The sequence below is a fragment of the Gekko japonicus genome, unplaced genomic scaffold (assembly GCF_001447785.1).
Source record: "Gekko japonicus isolate JY-2015 unplaced genomic scaffold, Gekko_japonicus_V1.1 scaffold3265, whole genome shotgun sequence".
In the NCBI taxonomy this organism is placed as follows: domain Eukaryota; kingdom Metazoa; phylum Chordata; class Lepidosauria; order Squamata; family Gekkonidae; genus Gekko; species Gekko japonicus.
In genome coordinates, this window is record NW_015175462.1 from 80,004 (window position 1) to 95,895 (window position 15,892).

General features: G+C 55.0%; 1 protein-coding gene across 5 annotated transcripts in view; it reads left to right on the forward strand.

Annotated features, from left to right (window-relative positions):
- The first annotated feature begins 2,278 nt into the window (after positions 1-2,278).
- The window catches only part of LOC107122784 (protein CBFA2T3-like), a 36,516-nt gene continuing 22,902 nt past the window's right edge, over positions 2,279-15,892 (forward strand). For 3 of the 5 annotated variants that reach the window (XM_015425917.1, XM_015425920.1, XM_015425919.1), the window contains exons 1-2: positions 2,279-2,419; positions 8,340-8,417. In XM_015425917.1, the coding sequence (XP_015281403.1) occupies positions 2,299-2,419; positions 8,340-8,417 (199 nt within the window). In that variant the 5' untranslated portion in view covers positions 2,279-2,298. The remainder of the gene's footprint in view (positions 2,420-8,339; positions 8,418-15,892) is intronic. The other 2 variants (XM_015425921.1, XM_015425922.1) reach the window with 1 other exon arrangement.

Genomic DNA, 15,892 nt, shown 5'->3' on the forward strand with positions numbered 1-15,892 from the left:
CAGAGAGGCTGTTCTACAAGAACTTAAGCTTGGTGCCAGCTAAGGTTGTTCCACAAACCCCAATAAACATCTCTGTTTGGCTGAGGTTGTGGCTTTATTTAGCCCGGGCAGCATATTCTCCCCCCCCCCCCCCCCCCCCCCGCAAGGTCCAATTAATCGCGCAACAGTTGCGGTGGATTAGGAATGTGCCGTAGATCGGTGTTTATCAGTCACACGCCGCCCGCTCGAAAGCTCTGCCGGTCTTCTAAAGGCAGTGTCACCTCGAGGAGATGGCTGCTGACCCCAAACAGGGGCGGCAAAAGGGATGCTTGCCTTCTTTGGTCCTCGTGTGGGTCTTGGCAGGCCCCCCGCAGCCGTGAAGGGCTCTGACGGACTGCCACAGCTGCTGGTGCACTTGCGCCGAGCCATCAACCTCGAGTGCATCCTTTTTAATGGAGGGGAGAGAGGACTGAACTTGGCGGCCTCCAAGTTCCTCCGGGGCAGGTGTTTTCGCTGAGGACTGGCAGCTGTCAGAGGCGGCCGGCTTGTCCCGCCCCCATCCCACCCCTCGGACTGATGACTTGAGAGTCACCCCACTGTGTTGTTATTACTTGGGGCTGCCAACCTCCAGGTGGTGACTTGAGATTGTCTGGAATCACAGCTGACCTCCAGACGACAGAGATCAGCTTCCCCGGAGAAAATGGTTGCTTTGGAGGGAGGACTCTGCGGCCGTAGACCTTGCTGTGAGTCTCCCCAGGCCCCAGGCCCAAATCACCAGTAATGTCCCAGGCAGGTTCTGGCAACCTTAGATCTAGGGTCGACAACAGCGTTCCCTCTCAGCTGAGTGAGTGTGAGCTAGCTCACAGGTTTTTTTGCCTTCGGCTCACCCATTTTTGTCTCGGCTCAGGAAGGGCGGCTCCAGAGCAGACTAACTGATGCAGCAGCCAAATCGCTGGCTCACAACTTTTATGCCAGGAGCTCACAAAGTAGAATTTTTGCTCACAAGACTCCACAGCTGAGAGACAGCGTTGCTGGGAGAGCCAGAGTCAAACCTCCGTTCTGTCGTGAAAGTGCCTTGGGCCAGTCGCAGACACGCTCGGCCAAACACCGCAGGGTGGTGGTCAGTGTTCCCTCTAAGTTTGGAGAGCCAGTTTGGTGTAGTGGTTAAGTGCGCGGACTCTAATCTGGGAGAACCGGGTTTGATTCCCCACTCCTCCACTAGCACCTGCTGATGTGACCTTGGGTCAGTCACAAGCTCTGGCACAGCTGTCCTTGAAAAAGAGCAGTTTCTGTCAGAGCTCTCTCAGCCCCACCCACCTCACAGGGTGTCTGTTGTGGGGAGGGGAAGGGGAAGGAGTTTGTAAGCTGCTCTGAGACTCCAAGTGAAGGGCGGGGTATAAATCCAATCTCTTCTTCTTCTTCTTCTTCTTCTTCTAAGCTGAGTGAGTGTGAGCTGGCTCACAGTTTTGTAGCCTCCGGCTCACACCCTTTTTTCTTAGCTCAGGAAGGAGGGCTCCAGGGCAAACTCATTTAGGCAGCAGCCAAATTGCTCGCTCACAACTTTTATGCCAGTAGCTCACAAAGTAGAATTTTTGCTCACAAGACTCCGCAGCTTAGAGAGAGCGTTGCTGGGAGAGCCGGCGTCAGACCTCCGTTCTGTTGTGGAAGTGCCTTGGGCCAGTCACAGACACGCTCGACCAAACACCGCAGGGTGGTGGTCAGTGTTCCCTCTAAGTTGAGTGAGTGTGAGCTGGCTCACAGTTTTGTAGCCTCCGGCTCACACCCTTTTTTCTTAGCTCAGGAAGGAGGGCTCCAGGGCAGACTAATTTAGGCGGCAGCCAAATCGTTCGCTCACAACTTTCATGCCAGTCGCTCACAAAGTAGGATTTTTGGCTCACAAGACTCCGCAGCTTAGAGGGAGCATTGGTCGCGAACACTGGGTTTGGGAAATTCTTGGTGACTTGGAGGGTGGAGTCCGGGGAAAGTGGCGTTTGGGAGGGGATGGTGCTCAGCGGGGTACAGCGCCATAGAGCCCACCCTATCCAAAGCAGCCGGTTTCTCCAGAGGAATTGATCTCTGTAGTCTGCAGGTCAGCTGTGGTTCTGGGAGATCTCCGGACTCTACCTGGAGGTTGGCAACCCCGAGTCCTAGTGACTTCACTCCACCTGGGCCTGGTCTGTTGAGCCATTTTCATGCGCTTCCATTGCAAAGCAGTGCTTCCCCCTTCCGGGCAAGACCGTGGCTCAGCTCACCTCTTTGCCTCCTTCTCTCATTCCCTCTACCCACTTTGCAGGTAGTTCAGAGAAGACAGCAGCAAGAATGCCTGACTCACCGGCAGATGTGAAGACACAGTCCCGATCCACGCCACCAAATATGCCACCACCGTCACCAGCCGCCACGCAGGGAGCGACGCGACACCCCACCTTCACGCCAAACCCCAGTGAGTAGATGTCCAACCAGATCCCACCCACCCCCACCCCCGGTCTTGCCTGGTCGGATGGTCCTTCCGTCTGCCTCCTCGCGTGCGACTGTCTCAAAGAGCCTCCGTTTGCCACGTCTTCAGAGTCGTGTCAGCAGTGCAGGCATGGGGCTTTGTGGCTCTGGTCCACTGAAGCTGGTGCTGGAATACGGTGTGGCTTGTCTTTGTTTATTAACAGCTGTTCATCCAATCCCTTCACCAACTCAAGGCTGGCCCTGTTCATTCAACTTCACTGGAGGCTAAAAAACTGTGTTAGCCCACACTAACCCGGCTTAGAGGGAACACTGGCTCCCCTCCCCTCCCCAAACCTCCCCTTCCCCAGACTCCACCTGCAAATCTCCAGGAATTTCCCAACCCAGAGCTGGCATCCCTACGTCAGCACTGTCCTTGTTCTCACTTTGCTTCCGCAACTGCAGCCTGCTGGAAACTGGCCGCATTTCCCCTCTCCTGTGCAGCAGTCGCCTTAGGCTGGGGGGCTGTTTGTCAGCAAGATGCCCGAAACCCGGGATGGGTGCAGAACGTTGCACAAGGCGCAGGGCCGGTCCCTGCTCCCCTCTTCCTCTCCAGGCCCGGCTCACCCCCTCTCCAGCACGATGGCTCCGGTTCCCAGCAGCCTAAGAGCGGCTTCCGATGCCAGGGTGGGCGAGCTTGGATGCCGTCCACCTCCGCTCGGGCGGCTTCTCGCCTCGTGCAGCTTCTCCGTGCAAACTCATGGCCGTGCCATCTGGCACCACGCTTGCGGTGCCAGGAAAGCAGCTGCTGGGAAGAGCCTGCTCTTTGGGATGCCAGCCGCCGTGCTGTTGAAGAGCAAGGGTGGAATTTGCAATTAGGACGTTGTGCAGGGAAGGAAAAGGGGGAGGAGAAGTCAGCTGGGTGGGGGGGGGCAGCCAGCGTGGGCCCCAGTGGACAGCTAGCCCAGCACCGTTGAGGCTGAAATGCTAAAAGAGAGGCTAGAGTTTCCAAGAAGGCACAGTTTCCCCCTTAAGACGCACAGGGCTGTGTTGTGGATATTCAGCGCACGCTCAGAGGCGTTATTGTTTTCCATGAGTCCCAGTGTTGTACATCAGTTCCAGTCAACGCTCCCTCGACGCTGTGGAGTCTTATGAGCAAAAATCGTACTTTGTGAGCTCCTGGCGTTAAAGTTGTGAGCGAGCGATTTGGCTCCTGCATAAATTAGTCTGCTCTGGAGCCATCCTTCCTGAGCTAGGACAAAAACGTGTGAGCCGGAGGCTGAAAATCTGTGAGCTAGCCCACACTAACTCAGCTTAGAGGGAACACCGGTCCCAGTGTTGCACCCGGAGGAACCCCTGATTGAAATGATCTGTTCTTCACCTAACACACTTTTCTCCTGCCTTTCCTCCAAGGAGCTCAGGTGCAGAGTTCTCTCTTCCCCATTTATCCCCACAACAACCCTGCAAGGCGGGTTAAGCTACACTTCATGGCCGAGCAAGGATTTGAACCCCGTCATAGACTTGAACACAGATTTGAACTTCCCAGTCATAGACTCTAACCGCAGCAGTGCAGGCTGGCAAATGGAGACCTGGAGCTGTTTGACAGCAATGCTGAGTCCTCCTTGGCGGCTTCTGGCTTCCAGCTGCTGCGTGATTCATTTCACAGAACTCTCCTGTGGGATTTACCTGGGACCGCTGGTTCCAGAAAGAAAGAATTCCAGTGCATACATTTACTTAGCCTCCTTCCCTGCAGCTTGTTTCCCTCCCCCCCCATCCAATCTGCGCCACATTCTGGTGCCAGAATAAACAGTGTGATTCGGATGAGTTTTCTTAGGACATTCCATTTGCAAGATCCAGTTTTTCAAAGGGGGAAAAAAGAGAGAGGAATTGTTTGGTCAGGGAGAAGGAGGGAGGAGGCGAGCGTGGGGAGACAATGCCACCCCCACCCTCCATTCCCAGTCCCCCCCCCGTCCATTCCCCGGGGACCTGCTGCGGGGCCGACGTAGTCCCTGGTCTCTTTTGCAAAGGGCCTCCCCTCCCGTTCCTTCGGCTTCCGTTCTCAAAGTGGCAGATGCTGGACTCTGTGCCAGACTCTTGCACGTTGCAATTGTGGGCAGATGGAACCCAGCCCTGGCTCTGGTGCGAGCCCACTCAACTGGTGCCCTGCCATGGACGGCGGCCAGCCAGCTGCTCGCCCTGTGGTCCAAAGCAGACCGCAAAAGCAGGCCATTTCCTCCATGCTGCGTCTGACTGGGTGGGTCCTGAGCTTCGGCCTCATCCGGCCTTCTCTTCCGAGCATGCCAGGGATTCCGGAAGGGGCGGCTGCCCGTGTGGGCCTCCGTCTCCGCAGCCGAGAATCCTGCACTTCGGTCATTTCCACGGCCTCGTTCCAGCAGCCTTGGCCCAAACTGGGCTCCTGAGCCAGAGAAGCTCCCAGCCCTGCCCGTGAGCCTGTCTGTAGGGAGGTTCAGGTGCTCAGTTGCTCATCAGGCAGCTGACCTTTGGCGCTTGCGCTGCGGGGCACAACTGCAGCCGCCGTGGCAGCGAGAGGGCCTGCACAGTGCAGTCCTCGGCCGGTTCTCCTCAGAAGAGAGAGACGTGGTGGCAGAGGGGCAGCCGGTCGCTCGGATAGCATCGCTTGCTCCGTGATGCCTTTAGCCTCTGGCTGCAGGCCGCACAGCCCAAGTCGCAATGCCTAGATTCATACTTGCAAGCCGAGAGATAAAAATATACCTTCCTCCCCCACCCCACTCTGCCAGCTTCTTCTCTCCTCCCAACCCGTGAGCCTGTCTGTAGGGAGGTTCAGGTGCTCAGTTGCTCATCAGGCACCTGACCTTTGGCGTTTGCGCTGCAGGGTACAACTGCAGCCGCCGTGGCAGCGAGGGGGCCTGCACAGTGCTGTCCTCGCCCGGTTCTCCTCAGAAGAGAGAGACGGTGCAGCCGGTCGCTCGAATAGCATCGCTTGCTCCGTGATGCCTTTAGCCTCTGGCTGCAGGCCGCACAGCCCAAGTCGCAATGCCTAGATTCATACTTGCAAGCCGAGAGATAAAAATATACCTTCCTCCCCCACCCCACTCTGCCAGCTTCTCCTCTCCACCCAACGGCATCGGCCTTCCAACCACAAAGTCTCCTCGTCTGGAAAAAGCAGGGAAAGGAGTCCCTCCCCCTCCCTTGTATGTTGGGGGGGTGTTTTCTCTCCACCCCCACCCACCCCCGATTCTGAGTGGCGGTTCTAAGTCCACCCTGGCCTTGCTTTTTGAACCAGATGTTCGCTCTCTAATTAGAAATCGGATTCCCGCCCGTCTGTGATCTGATGGGCTTGCTCTTAATCGGTCCCGGGCAGCAGAAGTGCCGGCTCTCCGAGGCAGGCCGTGTTCTGTGTCAAGGGCCACCCCTGCCCTCCCCTTGAGGGGAAAAGACCCCCAACCACAACGGCAGTGTCCTGCCCCAGGAAGAGCCCCGCCCCAGCCCCACACACTGATGCTGCAGATGCATTTGAAACGCTGAGAGGTGAGGGAAGGGAGGCGGAACGGAAGCCCTGGCTTTGGCACTTCATCGGAGTGTTTCTGAGCAGGCAGGTGGGATCGGGGCCCTGCACGGAGAGCTCTGCCCAGATCTGCTGCGGAAGCCTTCATAGCCACCTTGCCTTGGTCGGGGTCCCAGATCAGGCAGCTCGGTGCGGATACCCCCGGGTAATGTTTGCTGGCCAGAGAGCAGCTCTGGAAAGCACACAGATGGGCAGGGTGTGGTCCTGTCCAGAGCCTCGGGCCCCTGAGAGCATCCCAGGAAAAACCACAGGGGTCACGTCATTGCGCCAGGTAGATGAGCTCAGGAGGTGACGTGAAGAAGAAGAAGAAGAGGAAGAGATGGGGTTTATACCCCGCCCTTCACTCCCCAGAGCGGCTTACAAATTCCTTTCCCTTCCCCTCCCCACAACAGACACCCTGTGAGGTAGGTGGGGCTGAGAGAGCTCTGACAGAAAGTGCTCTTTTTCAAGGACAGCTCTTATCAGAACTACGGCTTGCCCAAGGTCATCCAGCCAGGTGCAAGTGGAGGAGTGGGGAAATCAAACCTGGTTCTCCCAGATTAGAGTCCGCACACTTAACCACGACACCAAACTGAAGCGGGGGACTATGGCAGAACAGGCCTGCTCTGGCCTGCGGGCCCTATTCCACCCTGCCCTCCAAGGGGTTTTCACACCCGGAGTGGCTTTTCTTTCTCTCCGCTAGCCCACCACCACCACCACCTGACCTTTGTAAGGAATTACCCAGAGGGAGGGTCAGAGCTCCCAGCTTCCCTTCCAAGTTCTGAGGCCTTGCCTCTGTGTCTCTTGCTGCCCAGCGCCTGGTCACCACAGGGACAGTTTACTGCTTTGTGCGTCCTTGGAGGAATAGCCACTTGCCAACTGCCCGTCTTCCTCCTGGCGCTCCTTAGAATATAGCATGTCCAAGAGAGTGGATGTCTATGTGGTACAGAGAACCACTACCAGCATTAAAGTTATAAAATATTTATTAAAAAGAAAATGTTCTTAATACACTTCTAGCACAGAACCATATCTGAGCAAGGGATACAAAAGAAATGGGTAAAAACGCAATCCTCTGTCCCTCTTTTTATACATGACCTATCAGATGTTAAAATATAAGACAGGCTCTTTAGCTTTAAGAAGTTATAGATCTCTACATAGTTACCATTACCTTTACATTTGCTCCAACCACATGGTCAATGGTCCTGCCTCCTCTCATGACCTCAGCACCCAAAGGAAAAAGACCTCCTTCCTGTTGCAAGGAGTTTTTATCATGTCTCCACCCACTGACCAGGTCACGCCAGGTCAAAGAGGCATTTCCTGGAGATCTCCAGGAACCTCCCTCCTGAAGACTGTCTAGGATTTTATCCCTCCAAACCTCTGCTCCCTGCTAGGAGGAAGGGGGAGATCTTGCACCACCCATTATCCCTCCTGCGAGATCTATCAGCATCCGAATGAAGGTATCGGGAAAGCGATTGCACAAACTTCCTCCTCCCATGCCTGCTCTCTGCCCAGAGGGGGAAAAAACCTTTAAAAACACACAATGGAGGTTTTGTTCATCTCAAACCTCCCAGGATAAAAACTGTGTTTCTTCACAGACTGTAAAAACCACGGGCTGCTAGGCAGGTTATTTATTCGGAAAGTGTTCCTGTGCTCCTTGCTTCTGGAAGAGTCCCCCCCACACACACACTTTGGTACGAAGTGGCCCAGATTTCAGCCATATGACAGACAGACAGGCAGGCAGGCAGGCAGGTCCATCAGAAAGCCAAGGGAAGGCCTTCCAGCAGGCCAAATGGTCAATGCTCCCTCTAAGCTGTGGAGTCTTGGGAGCAAAAATTCTACTCTGTGAGCTCCTGGCATTAAAGCTTTGAGTGAGTGATTTGGCTGTGGCCTAAATGAGTTTGCTCTGGAGCCGTCCTTCCTGTGCTGAGAAAAAAAATGTGTGAGCTGGAGGCTAAAAAACTGTGAGCTAGCTCACACTCACTCAGTTTAGAGGGAACACTGCAAATGGTGACCATTTGCGAGCCGGAAACAGCCGCGATGGGCTGCCTGTCAGTGATGACCGGTGACGTCTCCGACAACTAGCCATGGTAATCCTGCAGCCTGCAAAGCCGAGCTTGCCTTCCAGTATATGGGTCTCCTCCAGAGCAAATCGCCTCGGAGCTTTCCGGCGGCAGTCCTTCCGCGGGCCCTGCGCAGCCGTACCTGGGCAGGACGGGTCACCCTACGCGTGGGGCGCCCTTGAGTGAAACCAGAGCCCCGCACAGGCCGGCCCTCGCCCTCCTCTCCCCAGGCAGCAGCTCTGGCCGGCCTGCCGGCGGCTGGAAAAGGGCAGCTCAGGGACTGGGGGAGGGGGCTCCCCTGCCGCCGCCCTCTCCTGACGGCGTGTGTTTTATTTTGCTTGCAGATCGCGACGCCGGGCCGCCGATGTTTCTGCCCCGCGGCCGCTTTCATGGCTGCTTGAAATGGTCCATGGTGTGTCTCTGTAAGTAAGATGAAACGCGCCTGCCGGCAAGAGACCCAGGGGCTGTGGGGAGGGGGAAGCATAGGCCAGGGACACCCTTGCTCGAGGGGAGGCAGGCAGTGCTGCCAATTGGGGGGCAGCCCCCTGGGCTGGCAAGCCCTCCACCCCACCCCTTTGTCCCCTGGGGGTCCCAGGCAGCCGGAGCCACGACACACTTAGGCCAGTTCATTTCATTTTAACTCCTTCGCCAGGAACTTGGGTAGGTCCGCCAACCTCCAGGTGGGGCCTGGGGATCTCCCGCTTTCACCGCTGATCTCCACCTGACAGAGATCCGCTCCCCTGGAGAAAATGGCAGCTTTCAAGGGTGGGCTCTCTGGCATTGCACCATGCTGAGGCCCCTCCCCTCCCCAAACCCCGCCCCCTCCTGGATCCACCCCCAAAGCCTCCAGGTATTTTTCAGTCCAGACCTGGCAATCCTGAACTCAGGGTTCAGCCCCCCTGCAATGCTAAACAAGCGCCGTTTACAACATGCATATACTTAAATCAATTCATGTCTGCAATTGGGCAGTAAAAGGATACAGGCAATGAGGAAGTTCTGCCTCCCTAGATGGATGGAAGGAAGGGCTGTGGTTATTCACTCTGGAGAGATAAGCACTTTGGACATGCTCTGAGGCCGCTTGTCTCTTCTCTCAGAGATGTCTGCGGCCAAAGAATGGGTCAGTCTATTTATCCTCATGTGAAATTCAGCCCCCTCGGTCTCCAGCTCCCTGTCTCAGCTGCCTCAGATCTCATTCACCTACCCTCCCTCTCTGATTCCTGGTCCCCAGTCCAGTTTGAGCCTCATTTGCTCCCCTCCGTCAGCTGTTTTGCTTCCAGGTACACCCCGCCTCCAGCTGGGCCTCCTTCCCTGGCTTCCGCCTTCCCCATCGAGCCACTCTTGCCCCTAGGACCTGTAGAGTGCTTTAATTCCAGCCAAGCCGACAATTTCCCCTTCCCTCACAGAAACCGAACTGCAGACGTGCTGGCACTTTTGTTCCCTGAGCATTTGGAATGGTTTACGAACATCTCGTGCCACGGCATCGGCTCAGCCAGCTGGTGCTGGAAGCTTTGCCACCAGGCACCCAGTGCAGCATGGCAGTCTGACAGCTAAACTTTCTGTCGGTGGGACAGACCCCGGCTCATCTTAAGCCCTCTGTGGAACAGTATAAGAACATCGGACCATAAGAGAAGCCAATGTTGGATCAGGCCAGTGGCCCATCCAGTCCAACACTCTGTGTCACACAGTGGCCAAAAATACCAGGTGCCATCAGGAGGTCCACCAGTGGGGCCAGAAGACTAGAAGCCCTCCCACTGTTGACCCCCCCCCCAAGCACCCAGAATACAGAGCATCACTTACTCTGAGAGTTCCTATCTATCCCTTGTGGCTAATAGCCACTGATGGACCTCTGCTCCCTATGCTTATCTAATTCCCTCTTGAAGCTGTCCATGCTTGTAGCCGCCACCACCTCCTGTGGCAGTGAGTTCCATGTGTTAATCCCTCTTTGGGTGAAGAAGGACTTCCTTTTATCTGTTCTAACCCGACTGCTCAGCAATTTCATCGAGTGCCCAAAAATTCTTGTATTGTGAGAAAGGGAGAAAAGTACTTCTTTCTCGACCTGCTCGATCCCGTGCATAATCATACAAACCTCGATCATGTCAAACCTCACCCATCATTTCTCCAAGCTAAAGAGCCCCAAGCGTTTTAACCTGTCTTCATAGGGAAAGTGTTCCAACCCAGCTGTCCAGCAAAAAAGTCCTCCTCCCGATGGCTTCAGTGTGAAATGCCTTTGCAAGGCAGGAGGGAGGGAGGCAGCCGGCTGTTCTTGCTCGCCTACAAGATGGCCCCTTCTGATTCTCTGGGCCTGCCCGTGGGTGGGGTATTTGACCCCATGTGGAAGCAGGATCCAAGTGGTATCCCCCCCCCGCCCTGCACAGTGACCTAATGCAGTCATGAAACTCCCTGGTGTAGAGTTGCCACCCTCCAGGTGGTAGCTGGAAATCTGCTATTACAATTGGGGGGTGGTATGGAATTATACCCTACTGAGGTCCAGTGCTCCCTCTAAGCTGTGGTGTCTTCTGAGCAAAAATTCTGCTTTGTGAGTTAAAGTTGTGAGCAGGTGATTTGGCGACTGCATAAATGAGTTTGCTCTGGAGCCATCCTTCCTGAGCAAAGACAAAAATGTGTGAGCTGGAGGCTAAAAAAACTGAGCTAGCTCACACTCGCTCAGCTTAGAGGTAACACTGCTGAGGTCTCACCCCTCCCTAAACCCCTCCCTCCCCAGGCTCCCCCTCCCAACTTCCAGGTTTTCCCCCAACCCAGAGTAACCCTATGACCTTGGGAGACTTCGACTCCATCCCTCTCTGCTCGTCTAACCAACCTCACAAGGGTGTTGTCAGGATAAAGTGGAGGCAGAGAGAAGCACGTGGTAGACAGAAGGACCAAGAACAGCACTGGGGGATGTGAGGGGGGGAGCAAGGGACAGAGGCTCAGCAAGCTGCTCAGAACAGGCACATGAGAAGGGACGGGGGGCCTGGGCAGGTGTGAGCGCAGCTTGCCCTTCAAAGCATGGTTGCAAGCAGGGGTCATTTCCTGCAGGAGCGCACGGGAACGGAGCTCCGGCAGTAAAGAGCTTAGGGGGTGGGCACATGCAACAAGCCCCACCCCTTGCTCCCAGCAGCCGTCAGTCAGATCAAGAAGCAGCTAGGTAAGTTGCAGAGCTCCCCCCGCCCCCCCAGTCCAAAACAGCCCGGTGGCACCTTAAGACCAAGTTTTATTCAGGTACAAGCTCTCCCTCCTCTGTGAGGACAGATTTCATGTTCTCCCCCCCCCAATAGCTAGCAGTCCAAAACAGTCCAGTGGAGGCGGAGCAGTGGGTGTTGCCTTCTGACACACTTCCGGTGATGTCAGGGGGTGTGGCCTATGCTAATGAGTTATGCTAATGAGCTCCTGCACCTCTTTTTCTACGAAATGACCCCTGGTTCCAAGGCTCTGTGCCAGGGTGACATCTGAAAAGCACTGGCTGCCAGTGGAGCACCGGATCAGACTCAAGGTTTTGGTGCTTACCTTAAAAGCCCTTAATGGTCAGGGACCTACATACCTTCGGGACCGCCTCTCCCGATATATCCCCCGAAGGGCATTGAGATCAGCAGATAAGGACCTCCTGGTAATTTCTGGCCCCAAAGATATTCGGCTGGCCTCAACCAGGGCCAGGGCTTTCTCAGCCCTGCCCCAGCCTGGTGGAACGGAACTTTCTGCCGGACGACATCCGTGCCCTGCCTGATCTATTAAGGCTCCGCAGGGCAGGCAAGGCAGAGATGTTCTGCCGGGCCTTCACAGCAACGGTCCTCTTACATCTACCCGGCACCCTCCCCTCCCTACCCCCCTATGAAAACCTGAACGCTGGATAGGTCATCTCGTTTTCAAAGCATTTCAATAATTATGCTGGATGTTTTAATACTGATTTGTTTGTCCTTTTAATTGGTTTTTAAATTGTACATTGTTGTATTTTTAAAAAAACCTTTTTATTGCTTTTATACTATAACTACAAACTACACACGACAAATTCAGAGTAGCAAGGCTCAATAATCTTTCGCTTTAGATACTTCCCTATATATTTATGTTACAATATATCGTTTACCTTTCAAATATAAAGTATTCAAATAGAAAGAGCAAATATTAATTGGTTGTAATAACACATATGAGCAATAATATATGTTCTATAAAGCTTAACGTAGGAAAAAATCCGAGATCTTCGTCTTGTCTTTGCACTTTTTCTGTCGTCTTGTATTTGCGCTTTTTCTTCTTTTGCCAGGGGATTTTAATCTTGTATGATCTGGGGGGCAGTCACTCCCAGTTCAGACTCAGTGTCGAAGATTTTGCCCAAAGACACAGAGGTAGAAGTGGAACTGTCGCTAGCTATCTCCTGTTGTTCGCTTTCTTCTTCTGTGTATGTTGTTGGAAACCGCCCTAAGCTCTGCGTAAGCGGGGAAGGGCTGTTAAGAAATCGAAATAAATAAATAAATAAATAAATAAATAAATAAATAAATAAATAAATAAATAAAGGCTTTGCCAGCTAGGCTTGGCAGCCTCCGCGTGCAGGGCCGGCCCCAGCTTATTTTGCACCCTAGGCAAGGATCCCTTCTGGCGCCCACCATGGCTCGGACCCATTAATTGGATCTGTACCCCGGACCTCCCGTTCCCCTGACACCCATGCTCTTAACACTCACTTTTGCTTTTGTAACTTTGCCTGCTTTGCACATGTGGCTTCCACCAAAGAAGACTCTGCAAAGAAAGGCACTCGCAGTCTGGCGGCTGGAGATCTTCCGGAATGACATCTGACCTCCCGGTTGCAGAGACCAGTTCCCTGAAGCAGACGGCAGCTACGGGGCTGGGGGGTGGGGCTCTATGGCATGACCCCCTGCTGAGGTCCCTCCCTTCCCCAAACACCGCCCTCCCCAGGCTCCACCCCCCATCTGCAGGAACCTTAGTGCCGAGAGACACAGACAGCGGCACCTCCGGACTCCCGGCCCCAGCTCTCTCGCTCAGCCATGCAGAGAACCGTCTCCCGTTCTGTCCCCGCAGAGCAACTTTGGCACGCCTGCAGCTCCTTTCCAGGATCGGGGCCATGGCCTGCGCCCTCCCCCTGAGCAGGAGCAGCGCAGCGCCAAAGACTCCCCTTGGCAAAGCTCCCTCTCCTCCCCAAGGCCCCCCCCTTGCAGAGCTGTGGAGGACCCACGGAAACAGTCCTCCCCCCCCACCGCCGCCCCGGTCCACAACATGTTGGTGTAGAGACATGTGTGGAGTTTAACTTAGTAACGCACCTGTCATGGGAATAAAAGCAGTTGTAGCTAGAGGGTTATTTTCGGCACCTCTTTAGCAGGCGGCCGCTCTGGCTCTGCCGGAGAGAGCGAGCGAAGCAGGAGCCCCGGGAAGGCGGCAAACGCCACGGCTGCGGCTTCCCCAGGACTGGCCAGTGCAGAGGGACAGGTTAGTGGTGGCCGAACGTGAGCCGAGGCCACCGGGTGCCCGCTCTGAGAGCTCGGCTTCAGGGAAGGAGACCGGGGTTTGGGGGTAGTCTACCCAGCTGAGGAGGGGGTCGGTGCCGCTCTTTCCTGGCAGACTGAAGCCAAGGTGGCTTGAAAGGAGGGGGGGCGCAGCGGCAGCACCCGTCTGCATCCGAGGAAAAGTCGGGCAGGGTTTGGTGGTGCTCTAGAAACCCACTGGACTCGAAGGGGCTGGGCCTAGAGAGGCCCTGGAATTCCAGCTCGTCTCCAGACTACGGAGATCAGTTCCCCTGGAGAAAAATGGATGCTTTGGAGGGTGGGCTCTGCGGCATCGTACCCCACTGAGGTCCCTGTCCTCCCCAGACTCACCCCCCCCCCATCTCATTTCCCAATCTGGATCTGGCAACCTTAACCCCCCCCCCCCCAAATGGGGACCTGGCAACCTGAGCTGGAACAAAGGCAACCAGCGCCTGGATCGGGGCAACGGTGCCTCTGTCAGTCCACATCTTCAAGGCAGCTGTTTCAGGTGGTGCAACTTGTGGTTGTGAGGCAATGTAGCATTTTCCAGTGGTTTGCATTTTGCTTCTGGGCGGGAAGAGGGCGAAAGACTTTGTGCGGCAGGGGGACAAATCAGTGTTCCCTCTAAGCTGAGTGAGTGTGAGCCAGCTCACAGTTTTCCAGCCTCTGGCTCAGACATTCTTGTCTTAGGTCAGGAAGGACGGCTCCAGAGCAAACTGATTTATGCAGGAGCCAAATGGCTCGCTCACAACTTTCATGCCAGTAGCTCACAAAGTAGAATTTTTGCTCACCAGACTCCACAGCTTAGAGGGAGCATTGGAAACCATTCATCTTCAGTTTTTATTTTGAGAAAGGGAGAGGTCTTTGAGTGCCCAACCTGAATTTCCGCTCTTTGGGGGGGAATGCATTTATCCTCCGGACCTGCCCTCCTCCGAGTGGCTTTGAAGAGCCCCTGTCTTCCTGGAGGGAGAAGCCCCGTTTCAAAAGGGTAGCTTTCAGGTTGCCTCTGTTGGAAAGACAATCCCCAGGCCTTGCTGCTCATCTGCACCTGTCGATTGACTTAAATGCACACATGCTTAGAATTGCTCCTCTTCATGCAGAGAAAACCCAGCTGGGTGGAAAAGCAAAGATCCTGGACCGGCTAGGGCCGTCCCTGCTGACCTTTTCCCAGCCCACACATCCTGTCCCGTTTTCCTCCTTGGCCTTTCCCCCCTTGGTTTGTCATTTAAGTTCAGCCTGCTTTGGTGCTGAAGACGTTCACCAGCCGTTGACTGCGATGCTCTTACAAGACCGTCCTCCAGAGGATTTGCTAGTTGCTGCAACCAGTTCTTGACCCGTTGTCTGCCTGGGCGGTCTGCTACGGTCTCTCCCTTGTCTCCGGCCATGGTGCCAGAACTTCTTAGTTTTGCAGCATGAATTTCGAAGTCTTTCCCTGCAGAATTCCGCATGATTCCTCGTCCACAAGTTTAGGGATTGGTGTAGGGAGGGGAGCGACCTCGGCAGGGTATAATTCCATACCCCTCTCCGAAGCAGCCATTTTCTCTGGGGGGAACTGATCCATAGATTTAGCAACCTTCCTCTGGCACCCAAACGGGGGCGTTTGCAGTCTCACCCAACTTGGTGTGTATGTGGGGGGTGAGATTGTCTCTGTTGGCGCATTTTGCTCCTGCGTTCTGGCGGTCCCTGTGGCTTCAGGCAGCTGCTCACAGTGAAGGAACCCCACAAAGGTCTGAACTTCCTCTTCCCTGGTAGGGGAGGGTTATTCTCCACTGCAAAAAAAGCAGCTTGCAAAGAATCAGGAGGAGACTTGGGAGCAGAATCTTGTTCTCTTCGGGGGGGGATGTGAACCTGCTGAGATCCGTGATCTGGAGCACCCCCTTTGCTAACTTTGGCAGAGGCTGCTAGTGCCCGGTGCAACACCCCCCCCCCCGAGCCACAGTCTCCCTCTTCTGCAGCACTGAAGGAAAATGGTGCTGCTTGCAAGGAGAGGAGATGGCAAAGGGAAGGGAAGGCCCATCGCTTGGGGGTGTCAAGCTTTCCATGCCATGCAGAAGGTCCCAGGTTCAGTCCCCGGCATCTCCAATGCCAAGGGCCTCAGATAACAGGGCTGGGAGGGAGCTCCGTGCCAAGCCCTGAAGCGCCAGCCACTGCAGGTCAGGGTGGCCAGTTCTGTACCAGCAGCCAATGGCAGCCTCAGCCCTCGGAGGACAAAGTTTGAGTCCAGGGGCACCTTGAAGACCAACAGAGTCTAATTCTGGGTATAAGCTTTCCCGTGCATGCCCATTTCTAGCATGCATGCACGGAAAACGTATACCCAGCATCAGGGGTCATTTCGTAGAAAAAGAGGTGCAGGAGCTCATTAGCATACCTTATTAGCATAACTCATTTGCATATGCCACACCCCCTGACATCACCGGAAGTGTGTCAGAAGGCAA